This window comes from Mastigoproctus giganteus, chromosome 11 (genome assembly GCF_048544385.1).
Source record: "Mastigoproctus giganteus isolate SK-2022 chromosome 11, ASM4854438v1, whole genome shotgun sequence".
NCBI classification, from domain to species: Eukaryota; Metazoa; Arthropoda; class Arachnida; order Uropygi; family Thelyphonidae; genus Mastigoproctus; species Mastigoproctus giganteus.
In genome coordinates, this window is record NC_143585.1 from 25,983,672 (window position 1) to 26,004,836 (window position 21,165).

The 21,165-nt window shown below is 35.7% G+C and overlaps 1 protein-coding gene across 1 annotated transcript in view; it reads right to left on the reverse strand.

The window, feature by feature from the left end:
• LOC150077820 (sodium-dependent phosphate transporter 1-B-like) overlaps positions 1–21,165 on the reverse strand; it is a 166,177-nt gene that overhangs the window by 20,251 nt on the left and 124,761 nt on the right. The window contains exons 8-10 of the mRNA XM_090384282.1: positions 18,996–19,115; positions 17,331–17,363; positions 777–910 (exon numbers count right to left, since the gene is read on the reverse strand). Of these exons, the coding sequence (XP_090240408.1) occupies positions 777–910; positions 17,331–17,363; positions 18,996–19,115 (287 nt within the window). The remainder of the gene's footprint in view (positions 1–776; positions 911–17,330; positions 17,364–18,995; positions 19,116–21,165) is intronic.

The following is a 21,165-nucleotide window of genomic DNA, read 5'->3' on the forward strand; positions in this document are numbered from 1 at the left end:
AAAAAGGGGGGGGGTACATTGTATTTTTAACTATTTACGTGAAACTTAGGATAATTGGGGCAGCCGCTTAATCGTGCCAAAATGCACTAGTCCCGATGTGTCCCAAATAACCAGAATGGACTGTACAAAAAAATCCATTTGGATCTTTATTACTTCTACCTCTCATAATGTACTAGAATTCCATTTCAGAGACTTATTAACTTGCTGTTCATGAACTAGTTTCTACTATAGCAATCCCAATTTCACTACAGATAGATGCTTTATTTCATCTATACATCAATCATTCTCATTCAAACACAATTGTGTTTGTATTTAATTTATTTTATCATTTTCCACTTGCACTATGCCATGCCGACCGGGCTAGCCAGGTGGGTAAAGTGCCTGCCTGGCAACCCAAAGGTCGCGGGTTCGAATCCCGCCTCGGGCTTGGATCAAAGTACTGCAAAAACCTTGGGAGGTGCATTATGGCCACAGAAGCTGATGCGCCAACAACTACCAAAAAAAAAAAAAAAAAAAGCACTATGCCATATTGATATTTTATAAGCTACAGTTAAAAAAAAAAAAAAAAAGTGTTGGCAGTTATTAACAATCCAGAAAAAATCATTTTCAACTCAGAAAATGAGGTGGTACATTAAAAAAACATAACTAATTGGTAATTCTAAAAAATTTTCTTGTTAAGTAGCTTACAAGCTTTAAAGTAAACTTTAATATGATTATAACCCAGATATGAAAAAATTAATGATGATAAGTTCAATGAGAGATTTATTATGTTATACCTTTAAATTCTTGGTTTCTTCAGAACCTAGATTTTTGGAATGTTCTTGGCCTACTGTCCCATTTTGAAGTGGCTCAGTTAAACCTGGAATGTTTTTCTTATTATTTGTTGTAGACTCTAAAGGCAAAGCATCCTCTTCAATGAAGCAATGCAAAAGATAATAAAAACAATATAAAGTTTTATATAAAAAACGGAGATTAACATTATCTGCAGCAATATTATCAACATTTGGATATAACAAGTTGTTGATAACTAATGAGAACTTGTAATGAATAATAATAATAACAAAAATTTCAGCTTTTCATTCAGAGTTTGGGCGTTTAAAGCTTCTGTATCACAGATGCTTGAAATCCTGAAAGCCTAAGCGAATGGATCCTCAATCAGAAACCATTAGCTTAGCGAACTGATTCTGAAGGTGGTTACTAAATACTTGAAGTTAAACATGCAATTAGTAACTATTTAATATCTAATTACATTTTTAACTTCAAGTTTTCAGTGGCCATCTCCAAAATCAATTCTCTAAGCCAGGAGTGGCCTACTTAATTTGTGATGTGATCTACTTTTTTCCTTCAAAATGTGCCACGATCTACCATCTCAAAAATTACATTGCACAAGGTGCACAAATCGAGGGATGACTGTATATTTAAAATTCGTCGTGATCAACCGAAATTAAATCCGCGATCGACTTGTTGGCCACCCCTGCTCTAAGCTAATGATTCCTCAATCTTCTTGAACAAGATGTATTATTACAACTAGAATGTGGAAGCCAACCCATCAAAGTTGACAATGAGAACCATTTCAATTGGGAAGTTAGAAAATAGACTAGAGAAAGTAGAGATTCAAGGGAAAAAGTTAAAAGGCTCTTAGTGATTTATGCAGTTGGGAAGGTGATAAAAATAGTAAATAAATTTCATAAAATGTGCTAAGAAGATAATATCAAAAGCATTAAAGAGAGACTTTAGAAGTCTCCTTTTGCACACAAATATCATTAAAATGGAAAGAATTTAAGAGTGCGCAATTAGAGAAAGTAGTATGAGTTATGACTGAGGAAGCCAATACCCAAGATTTGACTAGAAAAAATACATGAGAGGGCAGTGGATACAAAAAATAAACGGGCTTCACTCAGTTATATATATCAGGATGGTTCAAAAAAGTTCACTGGACATAATTTAGGAAAAACACAGGGCATGTTGTTCCTAAAATTTTGTTCCCAAACTAACATTCAATAGATGAAGCCTTGTATAATGATATTAAACTGTACTAAAAATTTTTTCTTTTTTTTTCGTGAAAAGATTTTTGAAAGACATCATGTTAAAAATGCCAAATTGGAATATATATTAATTTTTTGCAGTTTTCAAATACCTGCATTTAAAGAGCATATCTACAAAGGAAGCCTGTACTGATAAGCTGACAAGACGGGGGACTTTGCTCCAGTATATTCCACTGCTGCCAAGTGAGCTATGCGAAAATGAGTGCTGTTTATGTTATAAAACAATATCTTCCACTTCAGAAACAGCAGGAATATTGGAAGAAATGGTGATGAAAATTGTCAAATGCATATTGAGCACATTGTGGAGTCTGTTGGTTATATAAGGACAGTACATATACTGACTGATTACTCAATGCTAAGAAATTTTCTCAATGACAGGTTCATGAATATTAACTAAAATAACTAGAAAGCCTATTACATAGCTGCCAATTCTCAATTTTCAAAAAAATTGGAGATTAATTATTTATAGGAAGGAGGTTTTTTTTAGGCAAAAAACAAGTTTTTTGCAAAATGTGGCATTTTCTACAAAAAATAGGGAGAAACAGAAGATTTTTTTGGAAAAAGCAGGAGGTTTTTTTAAGTCACACTGTGCTAGAAATTAAATTTCACTAACAAAATACACATTTCATATTAAAATACAGCCGTAAGCCATTAGGGTTGAATGTGAAAGTGTCTGCAATTCTGGCTAGACACGATAGGAGGGAGTATATGATGAGAGCCTTGCCAATCAATTTGGCCCTGGAGAGATTGTGCAAGGCTCAAGGGGTATAATATTTTTCAGCCTGGTCTGTGCTTGTTGACAGGAGAGACTGCTTCCACAGGGATGGGGTACATTTAAATAGAAAGGGAGCAAGAATATTTGCTGATGCTATCAAGGTAGTGTTAGGTGGACTTTGCTCGGAAAACTGCTAGCTTGGGGGGGGATACACAGACTAAAAGGCTAGCAGTGGCTGCAGGCAGAGGCAAAAGTGATTCTTGCACTGCTTCTATTAGAATGAGCAGCAGCGTGGAAAGCAAGGCAATGGAGATTGCCAGGACTGCTGGAAGTCATAGTGGAACAAATAAATACATGGGCTGTGTTAGGGTAACTAAGAGTAGAAACAGGTGCATGTATACTTGCATGTACACCAATGCTAGGAGTATAGTTAATAAATTTGATGAGCCTGAAGTGTTGGTTGGGACTTCAAAGGCAAATATTGTTGGGATATCAGAGACGTGGTGTCACACAGACATAAGCAGTGCAGAATTGGAATTTGGGGAGTACAATGTGTACAGAAAGGATAGACAGAACAGGAAGGAGTTATGCTGTTAAACACAAAATCTAAGGAGATGCATCCAATTCATGTTGGTGGACAATGCAATGTTCAGTCTGTTTGGTGTGACATGGGCACTGGGAAAGGAAAAATGAGAGTAGGTGTGTGTTATAGGCCTAATGATTCTGATGAGTATAATGAGCAATTGTGCAGAGAAATAGAGTGGGCCAGTAAATCAGAATGTCTTATAATGGAATATTTTAACTTTCCAGATATTGACTGGAATTTGTGGGTTGGTCACTCACACACTAGCAAGACTTTTGTGGATTTATTGGATGACTGTTTTCTACAGCAAAATGATTGAGAGGCAACCAGAGGAAGTAATATTCTTGATCTGATTATCAGCAGTGATTTTCATGCATTAAGAATTTGCAAATAAAGGAAACACTGGGTGACAGTAATCACAATGTACTGATGTGGGAACTACTTGAAGATGTAACTACCATCAAGGCTAAAGGGAAGGGCTTTTGTTTTCGTAAATGTGACTACAGGGGTCTCAGACAGTTTTTAAATTCTGTACAGTAGGATCAACTGATGATGTTACCAATGTTGAATTCTAAATGGGAAGCCTTCAGGAACTTAATTTTGGAGGCTACTAGGCTTTTCATTCCAACAAAGAAATACTGTTCAAGGTTTAGGCCTAAATGGATGTCAGATGAACTAATGAGGCTCATGACAGAAAAGAAAAATGCATGGGATGCATGTAAAGTGTCAGGTGACACAGAAGCCTATGGCAGATATAAACTAGTCTGCAATCAAGTCACAAAGGAGGTTAGGCAGGCGAAGGTAGATTATGAGAAAGGATGCAAAGAAAAACAGCAAAGAGTTCTTTACTTATGTAAACTCTAGAAGGAAAGGGAGAAATCAGATTGGACCACTTAACATAGATGGGTTGAATACTGATGATCATGCTAAGGTAGCTGATAAACAATGAGTATTTTGCATCTACATTCACACATGAGGAGTTATTCAATGAGTGGAGTGCCAGAAGTTTATCAAACTCTAACAGGGAGCTAAGTGATTTTGTAATGATTGAGAGCAAAGTGGAGGAGAAATTGCTGAAGTTAAAAATAGATCTCTAACTGTATCAGTTTTTAAAATATTTTATTCTTTTCTAAATTGAGAAAGGGTATCATCCCTGGGCCATATTGTATGAATTGCATTGAAAAAAATTAAAACCTGCAGAATAAAGTTTGCTCTCCCTCCCCTCTTTCTCTCTCTAACTAAAACAGCAAACTATTCTCAAGTGTTTATCATAGCTATATATACATTAAAAATTAAGCAAAAAAAAAAAAAAAAAATTCACATCTATTTTAAAAAATCTGATTTTAATGCAGTTTACTACTTTTTGCAAAAAGAAAACAGTATTTTTTTGCAAAAAGAGGGAGAAACTCTTAGCACTAACTCTAGTACACCAGTGAGATGGAGAAGGGGTCAAATTGAGTCAAAGAGGCAGATTTTTTATTGTAAATTCATGGAGTTGGCAGCTATGTTATTTCGTTTAGGACAGTGTTTCCATACACAGTAACTGTCTCATATGAAAACACTGACAAAGTCCTTAACTGTTCTATAATTCATGACATATGTTGCCCACAAAAATACACAGAAGCATACTATCATCACTATAGTTTTACTTTTCATTACGGCGCCTCCGTAGCCAGGTGGGCAGGAGTAGCAGTGCGTAGCACATGCTTCTTGATTAGACTGGGGTTCAAGCCCATGGCCACCAAATACGGAGGATGCAGTGATTCCCCGACCATTATTGGCCTCGGGTCCTCTGTCGAGATGGGGCATAATGGTCAATCTATTTTATTTCATTTTATCAATTATTATTTTTAGTTTATTTGGTCACGTAATGTTGTTAGTTTGCATTTCCACCTTAGTGAGATTTCACATAATTCGGAAATGGGTGCCATCTAGGGGGTGCCACTAAATTTCTCTTAATTGGCTTAATTTCTAAATTATTTTAGGAACGTTGCTTTAACACTACCCTTTTCTTCTTCACTCCCCCATATTTTTCTGTTATTGTTATTTTATTTGGTTCAGTTCACTTTCACTCTACTGGTTAGCCATGCTACTGGCAATATTCTATTTTAATTTAGCTTTTATATATATATATATATATATATATATATATATATGAGTAATATGGAAAGAAAGTTAATAAATTGTAACAAGCTGTAACTAAAACTTATGGGCCAATGCAGTTGCTAGAGCAATTATGCATTACGACCATAATGTGTATAAAATATTTTGTATATAATATCGGTGTAAATACACCATAGTTAACCCATATATTTGAGCTACGATTGTAGCGTAGAAGGCATCGTTTTAAATGTATCTCATAATGTGGTTGCCTTCACAACAAGATAGCTACTATTGAATTACTTCAGGGCACCTCCGTAGCCAGGTGGGAAGGAGCAGCAGTGCATAGCACACACTTCTTCATTAGACCAGGGTTCGAGCCCATCACCACCAAATACAGAGGATGCGGAAAGGTCAGGGAATGACCACCACATATCCCGGAGCAGTATGGCCTTAGTTGCTAATGCTCCTAAAAACCAAATAACAGCCTGTAACATGGTTTGCTGAAACCACGATTTCCTGATCAGGAAATCGTTATTATATAGTTAATTATCAAAACCCATAAGGATTATGCCTAGTGCATTTAATTTTCCAAATACATTACCACCACACCCTTCTGGCATCTCTCATAATGTGGATATAACTTCGCAACTGAGATGGCTTGTTGTATTACCTGGGTACCTACCCGCTCACTGATGACGAAGCCAAAAAGCTTCGAAACGATCGTCTGGGTGGTGGTACCGCTGAAAATAAATAACAGTAGCCTTCTCTACTAGAGAAGCGTTATTTATTTGAAGTAATTCAATAGTAGCTATCTTGTTGTGAAGGCAACCACATTATGAGATACATTTAAAACGATGCCTTCTACGCTACAATCGTAGCTCAAATATATGGGTTAACTATGGTGTATTTACACCGATATTATATAGTTAATTATCAAAACCCATAAGGATTATGCCTAGTGCATTTAATTTTCCAAATACATTACCACCACACCCTTCTGGCATCTCTCATAATGTGGATATAACTTCGCAACTGAGATGGCTTGTTGTATTACCTGGGTACCTACCCGCTCACTGATGACGAAGCCAAAAAGCTTCGAAACGATCGTCTGGGTGGTGGTACCGCTGAAAATAAATAACAGTAGCCTTCTCTACTAGAGAAGCGTTATTTATTTGAAGTAATTCAATAGTAGCTATCTTGTTGTGAAGGCAACCACATTATGAGATACATTTAAAACGATGCCTTCTACGCTACAATCGTAGCTCAAATATATGGGTTAACTATGGTGTATTTACACCGATATTATATAGTTAATTATCAAAACCCATAAGGATTATGCCTAGTGCATTTAATTTTCCAAAAATATTTTGTATAATATTGAATATAGAAGGTAATTCAAACAGACAATTACCAAGCTGGATTTAAAGAAACGCAAGGGATATAAATATAATTATATCTTCTTACTATCTGCATGTTTCTCTTTGCGTTAACTTAACTTAACCAATTGTTATATCAAATTATCTTCTATAAGTAGATTATAGACCTAGTCAGGATCCTTAGTTTATTCTAAATTGAGATAGCGAGATTTGGAAGCTAATCAATACTTACGAGTCCGTAGAAGTACCGTTCGAGAATTCCCGCCATTTTTACACGATAGCATAAGCTTAGTGTAGTATAGTGCATAATATAATATTGTCAATTAATCAGTAAATCTATTAATCTTGATAAACTTTATTGTCAACTAAATTGTATTTTTAACTCTATATATATATATAACGACTTAATCGTAACAAATAATTAATACATAACTATAGTGGTACACATGATACGGAAGTTGTATAAAGGGAACTCGTAGAAAACACTAGATACCAAAAAAAAAAAAAAATAACATAACTGTTTTGGGATATAACTTAAGGATTTAATTTTTGTTTTGAAATTTTATTGAATTAAATCGGAATCATGACTCTGACCAGAGCAGCAAAGCAAAAGGCTCAAGCTAATGGGAGTGCTGTGGTTCAGGGGAGAACTGAGGGGGGCAATTGCCCTCTGAATCACAGTATTTTAAAATGCACTGTTTGCTTGCTGTTTGCGGAGCAGTCGGGTACGGGACATGATACTGCCAAGGGGGATGTCTTTGTGTGTGCACGATGTAAGGAGTGCAAGGAAATCAGGCGACAACTCAGCGTTGTTATGGGCCTTTATGAGAGCTTGAAGAACAGGGTGGATGCCCTCGAAGGAAATAAATGGAGGGGCCCATCAAGCTCTCAGCTGCCCACATCAATGCCAGAGCTTGCACTTGGTCATCAGGCAACACAGAGACAGCACCCTAGGCAGAATGTGCTGGTCCCACAGGAACTAGTAATTGTTGGTGACTCTATTGTCAGGGAAACGGGGAACATGCTTTGTAAAAAGGATAGGTGGAATAGGACCAGGGTATGTCTGCCAGGGGCAAAGGTTGATGACGTTGTAGAGCGGATATCATCTTTTAAGGGCACAAAAGGTGATATAGTTGTACACGTTGGCACTAATGACATTAAGAGTAGGAGACCGGTGGAATTACTTAGCAAGTACAGGTCACTGTTGAAAAAAAGCCGTGAATTAGGGTTGAATTTGAAAGTGTCTGCAATTCTGCCCAGACACGATAGGAGGGAGTATATGATGAGAGCCTTGTCGATCAATTCGGCCCTGGAGGGATTGTGCAAGGCTCAAGGGGTAGAATTTTTTTCAGCCTGGACTGTACTTGTTAACAGGAGAGATTGCTTCTACAGGGATGGGATGCACTTAAATAGAAAGGGTGCAAGAATTTTTGCTGATGCTGTCGAGGCAGTGTTAGGTGGGTCGGAAAACTGCTAGTTGGGGGGGATACAAGGACTAATAGATTAACAGTAGCCACTGGCAGAGGTGGAAGTGATTCTTGCACTGCTTCTATTGAAATGAGCAGAAGCCTGAAAAACAAGATGCAGGATATTTCAGAGACTGCTGGGAGTCATTGCGGTACAAGTAAACACATGGGTTGTGTTAGGGTAGCTAAGAATAGAAACAGGTGCATGTATACCTGCGTGTACACCAATGCTAGGAGTTTGGTAAATAAATTTGATGAATTTGAGGTATTGCTCAAAACATCAAAGGCAGATATTGTTGGGATATCAGAGACGTGGTGTCACACAGATATAAGTAATGCGAAACTGGAATTTGGGGAATACAATGTGTATAGAAAGGATAGACAGGACAGGAGGGGAGGAGGTTATTAGTTAAGAAATTAGTTAAGAAACACAAAGTCCAAGGAAGTGAAGCCAGTCGACATCGATGGACAGGGCAGTGTCGAGTCAGTTTGGTGTGACATAAGCATAGGGAAATCAAAATTGAGAGTAGGAGTGTGCTATAGGCCTAATGACTCTGATGAGTATAATAAGATATTGTACAGGGAAATAGAGTGGGCCAGTAAATCAGAGAGTCTTATAATGGGGGATTTTAATTTCCCAGATATTGACTGGAATTTGTGGGTTGCTCACTCGCACACTAGCAAGGCTTTTGTGGATTTATTGGATGATTGTTTTCTACATCAGCATGTTCGTGAGGCAACAAGAGGGAGCAATACTCTTGATCTGACTATCAGTAGTGATTCTTCATGCATTAAGAATCTGCAGATAAATGAACCAGTGGTTAGTGAATGGAACAAAGGGGTGCTCTTACGAAGAAAGGCTTAAGTTTTGCAAATTACAGTGTCTGGAGACTAGGCACCAGCAAGGTGATCTGATAGAGGTGTATAAAGCCTTGAATGGTTTAAGCATGCTCAATGCTGATGGGATTCTTCCTCTAGCTCAGAAAAATCACCTGAGAGGGCATAAATTCAAATTGAGGAAAGACATATGTAGGATAGACGTGCGGAAATTTGCCTTTAGCCAGTGGGTGGTTGGTTGGTGGAACAGACTTCCATCCCTTGTGGTGGAGGTTGATAGCCTAAATAAGTTTAAGGCTCAGCTGGACAGGTATTTTGAACGAACAGAGGGGTGAAGTGGAAGTGGTTTTTTTTTTTTTTTTTGGCTGATGCTGCATAAGCTTGCTTTCTTGCATCAAATGCCTCTACTAATGCTAATGCTAATGTGGCAGTGATCACAGTGTGTTGAAGTGGGATTTACTCAAGGAGGTAACTATCATCAGAGGTAAAGGGAAGGGTTTTTGTTTTCGAAAAGGCGACTATGATGGTCTGAGACAGTATTTAAATTCTATACAGTGGGACCAACTGATGATGTTACCAACAGCAAACTCAAAATGGGAAGCATTCAAGGAACTAATCTTGGAGGCTACCAGGCTTTACATACCAACTAAGAAATATTGTTCAAGGTCTAGGCCTAAATGGTTGTCAGATGAACTAATGAGACATGTGGCAGAGAAGAAAAATGCATGGGATACATACAAATTAATGGGTGACATGGAAGCCTATGATAGATATAAGTTGGTCTGTAACCAAGTCACAAAGGAGATTAGGCAGGCAAAGGCAGACTACGAAAAATCCTTGGCAAAGGATGCAAAGAAAAACAGAAAAGAGTTCTTTACATATTTAAACTCAAGAAGGAAAGGGATGAATCAGATTGGTCCACTGGATATTGATGGTTCAACAGTTGAGGATCCTGCTCAGGTGGCTAACAATCTAAACGAGTATTTTGCATCTACATTCACGCATGAGGAGTTATTCAGGAAGGAGAATGATGTAGGTAAAGTAAACATTGGCAGTGAGCTGGATGATTTTGTAATAACTGAGAGGAAAGTGGAGGAGAGATTGTTGAGGATAAACATAAAAAAGGCACCTGGGGTGGATGGGATCTATCCAGTTATATTAAAGGAGGCAGCAAAGGAAGTAAGCAAACCCATAGCCATAATTATGAGAGCTTCTTTGGACTCAGGGGAGGTACCCATAGACTGGAGATGTGCAAATGTAACCCCAATTCACAAAGGAGGATCAAAGGCTGACACAAGTAATTATAGACCTGTTAGTTTAACTTCTGTTCCAGGTAAATTAATGGAGGCACTGGTTAAAGAAGCACTGCAGGATCATCTAGACAAGAATTCAGTTATAGCTCAGACGCAGCATGGTTTTGTTAAGGGCAGGTCTTGCCTGACCAATTTGATTGGATACTATGATGTAGTCACAAAAGAACTGGATGCAGGGAATAACTTTGATATTATATATTTGGATCTTAGAAAGGCTTTTGATACTGTTGCACATGGAAGACTGCTGCACAAATTGGAGCAGTGTGGCATTGGAGGCAAATTGCTGCTATGGATAAGGGGATGGTTGAGTGGCAGAAGACAGAGAGTGGTAATCAATGGACACTGCTCAACGTGGACTAATGTTATTAGTGGAGTTCCTCAGGGTTCAGTGTTGGGTCCGTTGTTGTTTTCTGTGTTTATGAATGATATTGATGATGGGATATCAAGTTTAATGTCCAAGTTTGCAGATGATACAAAGGTTGGCAGGGTTGTTAAGGACACTACTGACGCTATGCTGCTGCAACAGGATCTGGAAAGGTTGAACAGATGGGCTGAGAGGTGGCAAATGAAGTTTAACATTGACAAATGTAAAGTACTACATATGGGAAACAGTAACCCCAGAGCAACGTATCAACTCTGCGGTACTACACTGACAGTGGTGGAGAATGAAAAGGACCTGGGGGTAATTGTGCAGGCAGATATGAAGTTCTCTGTGCAGTGCAGACGAGCTGCAAGAGTAGCTCATGGTGTCTTGTCAATGATATACAGGAATTTTTCTAGCAGGGATAAGGAGGTGATTATTCCCTTGTATAAGGCAATGGTTAGGCCACACCTTGAGTACTGTATACAGGTCTGGAGGCCTCATTTCAAGAAGGATGTAGAGCTGCTGGAACGGGTACAGAGAAGGGCAACAAGATTAGTGAATGGAACAAAGGGTTGCTCTTACGAAGAAAGGCTTAAGTTTTGCAAATTACAGAGTCTGGAGACTAGGCACCGGCGAGGTGATCTGATAGAGGTGTATAAGGCTTTGAATGGTTTGAGCATGCTCAATGCCAATGGGATTCTTCATCTTGCTCAGAATAATCACCTCAGAGGGCATAAATTCAAATTGAGGAAGGACAGATGTCGGATAGATGTGCGGAAATTTGCCTTTGGCCAGCGGGTGGTTGGTTGGTGGAACCGACTTCCATCACTTGTTGTTGAAGTTGATAGCCTAAACAAATTTAAAGCTCAACTGGACAGGTATTTTGAACTAACGGAGGGGTGAAATAGGAGTGGTGTTTTTTTTTTTTTTTTTTTGGCTGATGCTGAATAAGCTTGCTTTCTTGTATCATATGCCTCTGCTAATGCTAAATTTAATTAATTAATTATTTATTTATTTTTACCATATCCATCACATAGGGGTCACCACACATATACTCACTAGAGGGATTATTATTTCTTAACGACTAGCCGTTACATTATGTCCTGGATACGGTAGATATGCCTTATACTTTACATTTATTCTTATTTTAATTATTAAATTACGTTCTCTGTCAGGTCAATGATGTTCAATATATGCTTACATTTATAATATCTTCCTTTTGATTCAAAAATTTTTAACTACCTTTAATTGGTTCAGATTCAAATTACTTAATCTCTGGATTTTTTATATTTTATATATCTTAGCAGATATTGATCATTACAGAAACAGAGAACTCCTTGTCGTTTTTTGCCTTCAGTCTGGGGTCAACCCAGAGGTTGGCCCCAGTTGAAGTCATCTAAATTGTGGGTAGACAACGATAAGTTTTATATATATATATATTTATTTTTATTATTATTTTTTTAATATTTTTATCCCTTGCATTTCTTTAAATCCAGCTTGGTATTGTCTGCTTGAATTACCTTCTATATTATTATCTTCAATATTATATAAAATATTATATATATATATATATATATATAGAGAGAGAGAGAGAGAGAAAACTGAGTAGGGGTGCCGCAAAATAAAATACTTAGGGGTACCGTTATTAAAAAAAGCAGTTGAAAACCATTGGTTTAAAGGATTGTATTTAATGGACAAAAACAGGATTACAATAATGAAGAAATATAGAATAACAAATTGTAGATAATAATAAGGAAATAAAAGAAATAACTATTACCAAATGTAGGAATATTTAAGTAAAACTGACATTATCTGAACTCAGAGGGTGCTGTTGTTGCCATTCGTTTTATACAGTAAACCCCCGCTATTTGCAGGGGTTACGTTCCTGAGAAATGCCGCAAATACTGAGTTATGGCTCCCATAATAATAAAGGGGTTCTGTTCCAAAGTATGAAATATACAGTCAGCCTTTGTATAGCATGATAGTTGTGTTCCTAGAAACCCCTCGTGCAATGCAAAATCGTGCAATATAAACAACAGGCCCTACGGGGAAAAATAGGGTTAGGTGCCAACCACCTAGGATTGAACACACATTTGTAACTAAAACATTACCAAACATAATAAATAATCGTAATAAAATACTTATGTATTTTATTACGACTATTACGTAATAAAATATTGCTACTGATTTTGCTTCTATCGTAAGCAAACTTGTTTTTTGTTTGATTTTCTATCCAAACAGATGACAGCCATTCCATCTCTTCCGATTCTTTGTGTCTTAATCAAATGGATTTTAATTACACTTTGAGTTGTTCCTGCTATGAAAGTTGTTTTTATTTTCTCTGCATTCTTTGTAATTCTCGGTGTTGCCTCATTTAGGTCTGTAGCACAAGTAACAATTGTTACTCTATATTTCTTCATTATTGTAATACTGTTTTTGTCCATTAAATACAATCCTTTAACCTTTTGTAGTTATACCAGGATCCCTTACTATAGGGTTGGGCAGTTACACTCCTGGTATATCCCAAGTACCATTATAAAAAGCTATTTTCTTTGCTTTTCACATTTTACTTTCTAACTAAAATTTCATACCTCAAGATCTATTAGAGCAATTTGAGGGAAATTGAGGTACTATTACTATAGTTATTCTTACCTCCTTTCTCCTTATGTCAGCATAAGCTTTCTTTTGCACATGTATAATATAAATAAAAAGCACCACATCTGATGTGAAAATTATGGTTGGCACTCTTTTTCTGTATTATATTCTGTATATTTGTTTCAAAGCTATCTGTCGAGCTAGCTGTTATCATGCTGTTTGTTTGTTGTTTGTTTGTTATTTGGTTTTTAGGAGCATTAGCAACTAAGGCCATATTGCTCCGGGAATATGCGGTGGTCATTTCCTGACCTTTCCGCATCCTCCGTATTTGGTGGTGATGGGCTCGAACCCTGGTCTAATCAAGAAGCATGTGCTACCCACTGCTGCTCCTTCCCACCTGACTACGGAGGCGCCTGTTATCATGCCTGTTTGCTGTTAAATTTAAAGTTTAGCATAGATTGCCTTCATGTATAATTATTTGGACCTAGTTAAACAGGCAGATAACAATCAGAAACAGATCAGATAGCCTTGCTAATTATTGGTGGGATATATTGAATGGTGTTAGCCCTCAAAAAAGTGCAATTCAATGTATCCAATTATCAATAATTAGCTGTATAATCATTATATATATTTTTTATTTTATTGCTAATTATATGTTTATTTCTAGGGTATAGCAATATAAACCAGCATGGGCTATCTTAGTCTTTATAGGTTCTTTTGGCCATATGGCCTGCTAAGTACTTTTATGCCAATGTTTTAATACACTTTGAATACCTATATAGTACCAATTATATATATATATAGGTGGAGAGTATAAAGGTAGGTAGATAGTGTCAAAGTGCTAACATAACTGAAATTATAATTACGGAGAACAAAGAAAGGAAAGATGATGATAATAATAAGTAATTAGAATTACTTAATGCTGTGTCCTATGATTTCAGTGCCTTCTTCTGGGGCCAGCTGCCAAAATCAAAGGGAACAAAATGGCAAGAAGTAGTACAGCAGCATGCATCTGTTTCTGACATGAAATATACGCAGCATGTGTGGGTTCGGTATTGAAGATCAGGGTTAAAATTTAAATTTAAGTCATATGGCTGACCCAACAGAGGCTGAATGCAAAGATTAAGAAGAAGTAGGATACTTACTCAGGTCAAGTAGGTATATAATCGTAGTGAAGGTCTGTACTGCAGTGGAGGGTAATAAAAAGTATAGTATAATTCTGTTCTAAAGTATTTATGGTATAAGACAGCGACCTCGTGTGCAACAAATTGGAAAGTTAAGGAAATAATCAAAATTAAAATAAAATAAATTATGCTGGCTACCCCGCGTGTCATCAGTTAGAAACTAAGTTAGATTAAATTAGATTAAATTTTGAATATATAATAGGGGTAGGTACCAAACACGTGAAGTAATGCGTCCCAGGATAGAAAGGAGTAAAAAGCTTGCAAAGTAGCATTAAATAGTCACTAAACTTTGTTTAGCCGAGAACAGTGTTTATAGCAGAAAAAGAGCATCTTGAATATTGATAAATAATGGCTCACGAGAAATAAAAATATATAGAAAGGTAGGAAAGCATAAAGCATACAGAAGAAGACACAAACAGATCTTGCTCAGGCAGTTTGGGTTCACAGAACTATAGGAATGGGAATAGTAACCCCGAACTGCCTGAGCAAGATCTGTTTGTGTCTTCTTCCGTATGCTTTATGCTTTCCTACCTTTCTATATATGGGGGGGGGGGGTTTGATAAGTTTCCAGCCTCAGAAAGAAAACATGGCGCCAGTGGCAAATGAATGTCATTTTATTCAACATAGTTCCCTTCCAGGTTGATACACTTGGAGCAATGTTCCTGCAGCAATTCTATTCCATGGTAATAAAAGTCTTTGTCTGCAAACTACCCCTCCACTGCCGATATAACGTCTCTTGTGTCCCTAAATGTAGTACCTTTGAGGTGCATTTTGAAGTTGGGGAGATAATAGTCCAAGGGGGGCAAGGTCTGGAGAATAAGGGGGATGTTCAATGATTTCATACTACAAGTCATGAATTTTCTCATTGCAATTCTAGCCTTGTGGCAGGGAGCATTGTCTTGGAAGAAAAGGATGCATTTTGACAACTTTCCCCTCTTTTCCTTCAAAGTGGCATGCAATTTGTCCAATATGACCACATAATGTTCAGCATTCAAGGTGGTGCCATTTTCCAGGTATTCGCTGATTATTATCCCCTCACAATCCCAAAATATCACACCCATCACTTTCCCTGCAGATTTCTGTCTGCGAAATTTTTTTCGTCGTGGTGATCCATCATGGCACCACTGCATGGATTGGTTTTTGGTCTCAGGATCATACACGTACAATGGTGTTTCATCAACTGTCACTATTCGTTGAATAACATTGCTTGCAATACTTGAAAAACGGTCCAAAAGTGCCTTCGCACAGTCCCTTCTTTTCCTCCTGTCATCAGCTGTCAAGAGTTTGGGAACCCACTTGGCAGACAGTTTTCTCATACACAATTCTTCATGAATGATGTAATGCACCCACTCCAAACTGATGCCTAGGGTGTCTGCTACACGTTGCAGACCCGTCCTCCTGTCTGCAAGGATCAGGTCGTGGACACTATTGACAATTTCCACAGTCACTACGGTCCTGGGTCTTCCTGGTCTTTCCTCATCTTCTGTGCTTGTTCTCCCCCTCCTGAAATCCGCCACCCACGATTTCACTGTGCTGTATGAAGGGCACTCCTTGGCCATTGTTTGTTTCAATTCATCATAAATTTCTTTGGCTCCCACTTTCTTCTCCAAGAAAACGGGAGCCAAAGAAATACTTGATGATGGCTCTCTTCTCAACTTTGGAAAAACTCATACTTTGTGTCGCCATGGTCACTTAAGACCTGTAAAAAAAATCACTACTATCAGGATATGAATGAAATTTTGCACAACATGTTATGAGACAACATACTAAAAGGATTTTCATCTATTCAAATTTTTTCCTTGTCAGGCCGGAAACTTATCAAAACTCCCTCGTATTTTTATTTCTCGAATGCAATATTCGAAATGCTCCTTTTCTGCTATAAACACTGTTCTCACCTAAATAAAGTTTAGCAACTATTTAATACTACTTTGCAAGCTTTTTACTCCTTTCTATCCTGGGATGCATTACTTCATGTATTTAGTATCTACCCCTATTATATATTCAAAATTTAATCTAATTTAATCTAACTTAGTTTCTAACTGATGACAAGCGGGGTAGCCAGCATAATTTATTTTATTTTAATTTTGATTATTTCCTTAACGTTCCGATTCCTTGCACACAAGGTCGCTATCTTATACCATAAATACTTTAGAACATAATTATGCTATACTTTTTATTACCCTCCACTGCAGTACAGACCTTCACTACGATTATATACCTATTCGACCTGAATAAGCATCCTACTTCTTCTTAATCTTTGCATTCTGCCTCTGTCAGGTCAGCCATGAAATATACGTAAGCCATACGACTTAAATTTAAATTTTAACTCTGATCTTCAATACCGAACCCACACATGCTGCGTATATTTCATGTCAGAAACAGAGGCTGTACTTTTTGCCATTTTTACCTTTGATTTCGGTGGCTGGCCCCAGAATAAGGTGCTGAAATCATAGGACACATGGCATTAAGTAATTATAATTACTTATTATTATCATCTTTCCCTTCTTTGTTCTCTGTAATTACAATTTCAGTTATGTTAGCACTTTGACACTATCTACCTACCTTTATACTATTCACCTATGTATCCATTATGATGGTTGGGTTTTTCTGCTTAAATTTAGCAGTGTCCAGGCCCATAAACCATTAATTAATTAATTAATAATATTTTATACCATTAAATTTCTAAAAAAAAAAAGTTATATATGTGTATATATATATAAATAATAGGATAAAACAATCTTATACTTACCATGTGTATTTTCACAATCACCTAAGCGTATTTCTGAAATAAAATACAAATAATAATGTGCTTTGTACAGATCAACTAGAATAAACAATAAAAATCTATACACAAAGAAAAGTAATGCAGGCATACTCACACAGTAAAGACAAACACACAAGTTATTATGAGTTAAAAAGCAGTAAATTATCGAAAGATAATAATTACCATTAACATCAAGTGGGCATGTGAGCTGTATTTGTACACCAACAAATAAAACTTGAAAATTAAAATAACTATCAGAAAGATGACTATGTGAATTTCAGTATTCTCAGTAGTTCTGACTTTCAATCTATATCATTAATTGTTAGAATTCAAAGTATGGACATAAAAAAAATCAGATTTTGCACTGTTGTCAAACCAAGTGCACTAATGTGCACTCATATAACTTTTTTCAGGACACTCAACTTTTTAATTAAAATAATTAATGTTAAAATATCAAGATATTTTTAATCCTGATATTTTAATATTTTATTAATTTAACATTATTAATTGCCTTTAATTTCAAATTGCTGTGGTGTTGCTTTATATATATATATATTTTTAAAAATATTTTTTTTCAAAAATATATATTGAATGGTGTACAAAAAAAAAAAATCTGTTCATATTACACAAATTGCTTCAAACAAAAGCAGACAGAAGAAGGCAAATAACAGCACCATTTATTTTCTCTAGAGACACAAAAGAAGAATAGAAAATAGAATAAAGGAATTGTCTGCCTATCATGCAAAATAGGCAGTAAGCATTGCCATCAGATATTTTGGCTTTTGCTCATATGAGCGAACAAAAAGCCAAAAGTACTTTGCCTTGCCCTTAAGATCTAACAGTTTGGAAAGTAGGAAAATAAGACTTTACCTGAGTAAAAACTGACTAAATATAAAATTCCTGTTTCACCCCTACATTTTTGTTTTCTTTTATTTTTCCACTTTCCAGGCTATCAGATTACTAAAGTATGAGGAAAGCGCTATTTTTTATATACTTTACTATGTTTATAATATTTATAACTCTATTCACTGACAGAAATCTGCATTCAAGCTTTAGTTTGAATTGATATACCATTGTTTTGAGAAGAGAATTTGTCTTAAAAAAGAATATATGACCTATATATGACCTATCAGAACTTGGTCTAAAACAGAAGTATTCTTTAGAGGGCTGTATACTGAACTGCTGTTAAGACTTAGTAAGCAATTTTTCTGCTGAATCTGCATGATATTTTTGAATTATTCTGGAATTGGCTAGAACACAGACTTACAGATTTGTGACAAACCAATTTGCACCTGTTGTCTGGGATGATATTTTAATCATTTTTGACAGTAATATAATTATTTCCACATTCAGTAGTGGGCTTGAACTATAGTCATCCCAAACATTCATACTACTACTATATCCCCCCCCCCACCTAAACTAGGCTACGTCAAAGCTTTGTGTAATATGCCAAAGGTAAACAGCTATTAGTTTTTTTCGATGATCACAAAACAAGTATAATAACAGTCTACTATACACAAGAAAGAAACAGCATCAGGAACTTAATTTTTTTATTTTTATATAAGTCTGTTCTCAAATTAAATTTTAAAACGGCTCAAATTAGAATTTAACTGCATTTTTTAAATCACTATTCTACTATAAGTAACTTACTCAGTATTCTTGAGCGCAACCAGGGCACCATTACCAACCACACAATAAGACCAGATAACAAGCCAATACTTAGAGCTATTATGAAAGCTCCCCAAATTGGAATCCTGTCGAAGTACAGCACTATAAACAATAAATAAAAACAAAATACATCAAAATCATTCAGAATATCAACACAGCATTTCAGACTGATTACTCATTTCAAAATATTTACAAACTTGACAAACCAAAGTAATTAGTGATATTACTAAATTCAACTAAACACAAATGTGATACTACTTTGCTAAGTTCAGACAGAGATTACATTAAAATTTGTGAATACAGATACAGAATATCAATTATTCTTGAACTGTGACAATTTTTACCTGAACAATACAAATCATGTATAGTGTACACTGAGTTTTTTGCTATACCATTCACAATTAAATATGTAAAACTGAAATTTCAGCATACATTTGCAAATATCTTTACATTTCAAATATATTTTGAATTTAAAAAAAAATAAAATAAGGTAGGATGACAGACTTATATCAGACATATCTATCATCCCACTAGATTTTCTTCAAGACAATCACTGTCACAGGATAGGCAGGTTAAATCATTAGTACATAAACAGAAGAAAAAAAATAAAAAATAAAAAAATAAACAATTCAAAGGCTATTTTGTATATCTACATTTATTTATCTTAATCTCTAATGAAAGATAGGACTTGGTGCTATTTTCTCATTAGGGATCAAGGTGTACAACCAGAACTAAACTTCACTTCAGAGTAGTTCATTTCATTCAATTTTTAAATCACTTGGTACACGTGTTATTATAAAGCAACCAGATATATTTTTCAATATTCACAATGAAGATGAAAGAGGATTCAAAGCTGCTTTTAGCAGCTTTGAATCTTTTGTAGATGTTAAAATAAATTGAGCTTGCAACCCACCAACATAAAAGACATCAACCTTCAGTCTTCATAATATTACCAAACAACTAAGGCCACTTATCCTGCCACAACATTATCTTAAGAAATTTAATTCTATTAGTTTTTCAGAGAAAGTTACTCTATGTAGAGGTTCTTGCTGCTGAAGAGAAAAGACCAGTCACAGATGCAGGTCTTTTAGAGTACAGTTTGAATAGTGTAACATAATGTTCATTTTTATAGTATAAATGGTTAGACTATGATCAAAAAATAAAATTTCTGTCATTCAATGTTTTGAGAATTTCCGAGGTCGATGATAATCTCCCCCCCCCCGGCACATGATCTTTCTTATTATTACTCAGTTTTGCATCTTTACATCCTCATTTGTCTATTTCCTAACTCCTAACTGATATCCTTGCAACACATTGAAACATTCTCATTTTTATTTTTTAATTGTTCTATTTTATAGTATAGTAAAAACTATGTTATATGTCATGCATGGGGATCAGGACATTCTGGTTAACTGAGTATTCTATCACCTAAGAAAAACCAGTGGATAACAGCAGCAAAATAAAAATTTAGTGTATGTACCAATGTAGGCTATATTGTAATCAAGAAAAAGTATATACAGGACAAATAAACAAGTAAACTTTAATCTTATTTGTTTGAAGAAAAAAATTACCATTATTATACAGTACTATAATATCAAACTAAATATTTACTTATTCTCTTGATCAATACTGCTAATATCAATGTTTTTTTTTTTTTTTTTTTTTGAATGCCATTTTCTTGGGATGGGTTAAATGAAAATAACTACAATATTCAATTCTCACAAGCCAACTAGAATAATTAAATCGCAATGGCAAACTTTATGTATCAGACACTACCAAGTGGTAATTAATTTAGTTTCTCATTTCTACAAGTTTCCTTAATTTTACATGTGACATTTAAAAAATTGATCCTACACTGTATTGAATGCACCTTTCTTTGCATTCTGTAATAAAACAAATAAAAATATCATAATATTTATTGCATCTTTTATCAATTTTATGCTAAAAAGGGGACTATGGGTTTACATTTTTTATAATACAGACTACAAAGCAAACTACTGTAATTGGTGATTCCTACTGATCAGGTTATAGAATATAAATAGGCTAGTTACCAGAGCTTTCTAGCTATCTATGTGCCAGGTAACCAAGTTTTTACTGCAGTACAGTAAACACTGATTACATGATATTAGTATTACTTGAGACATACGATGCA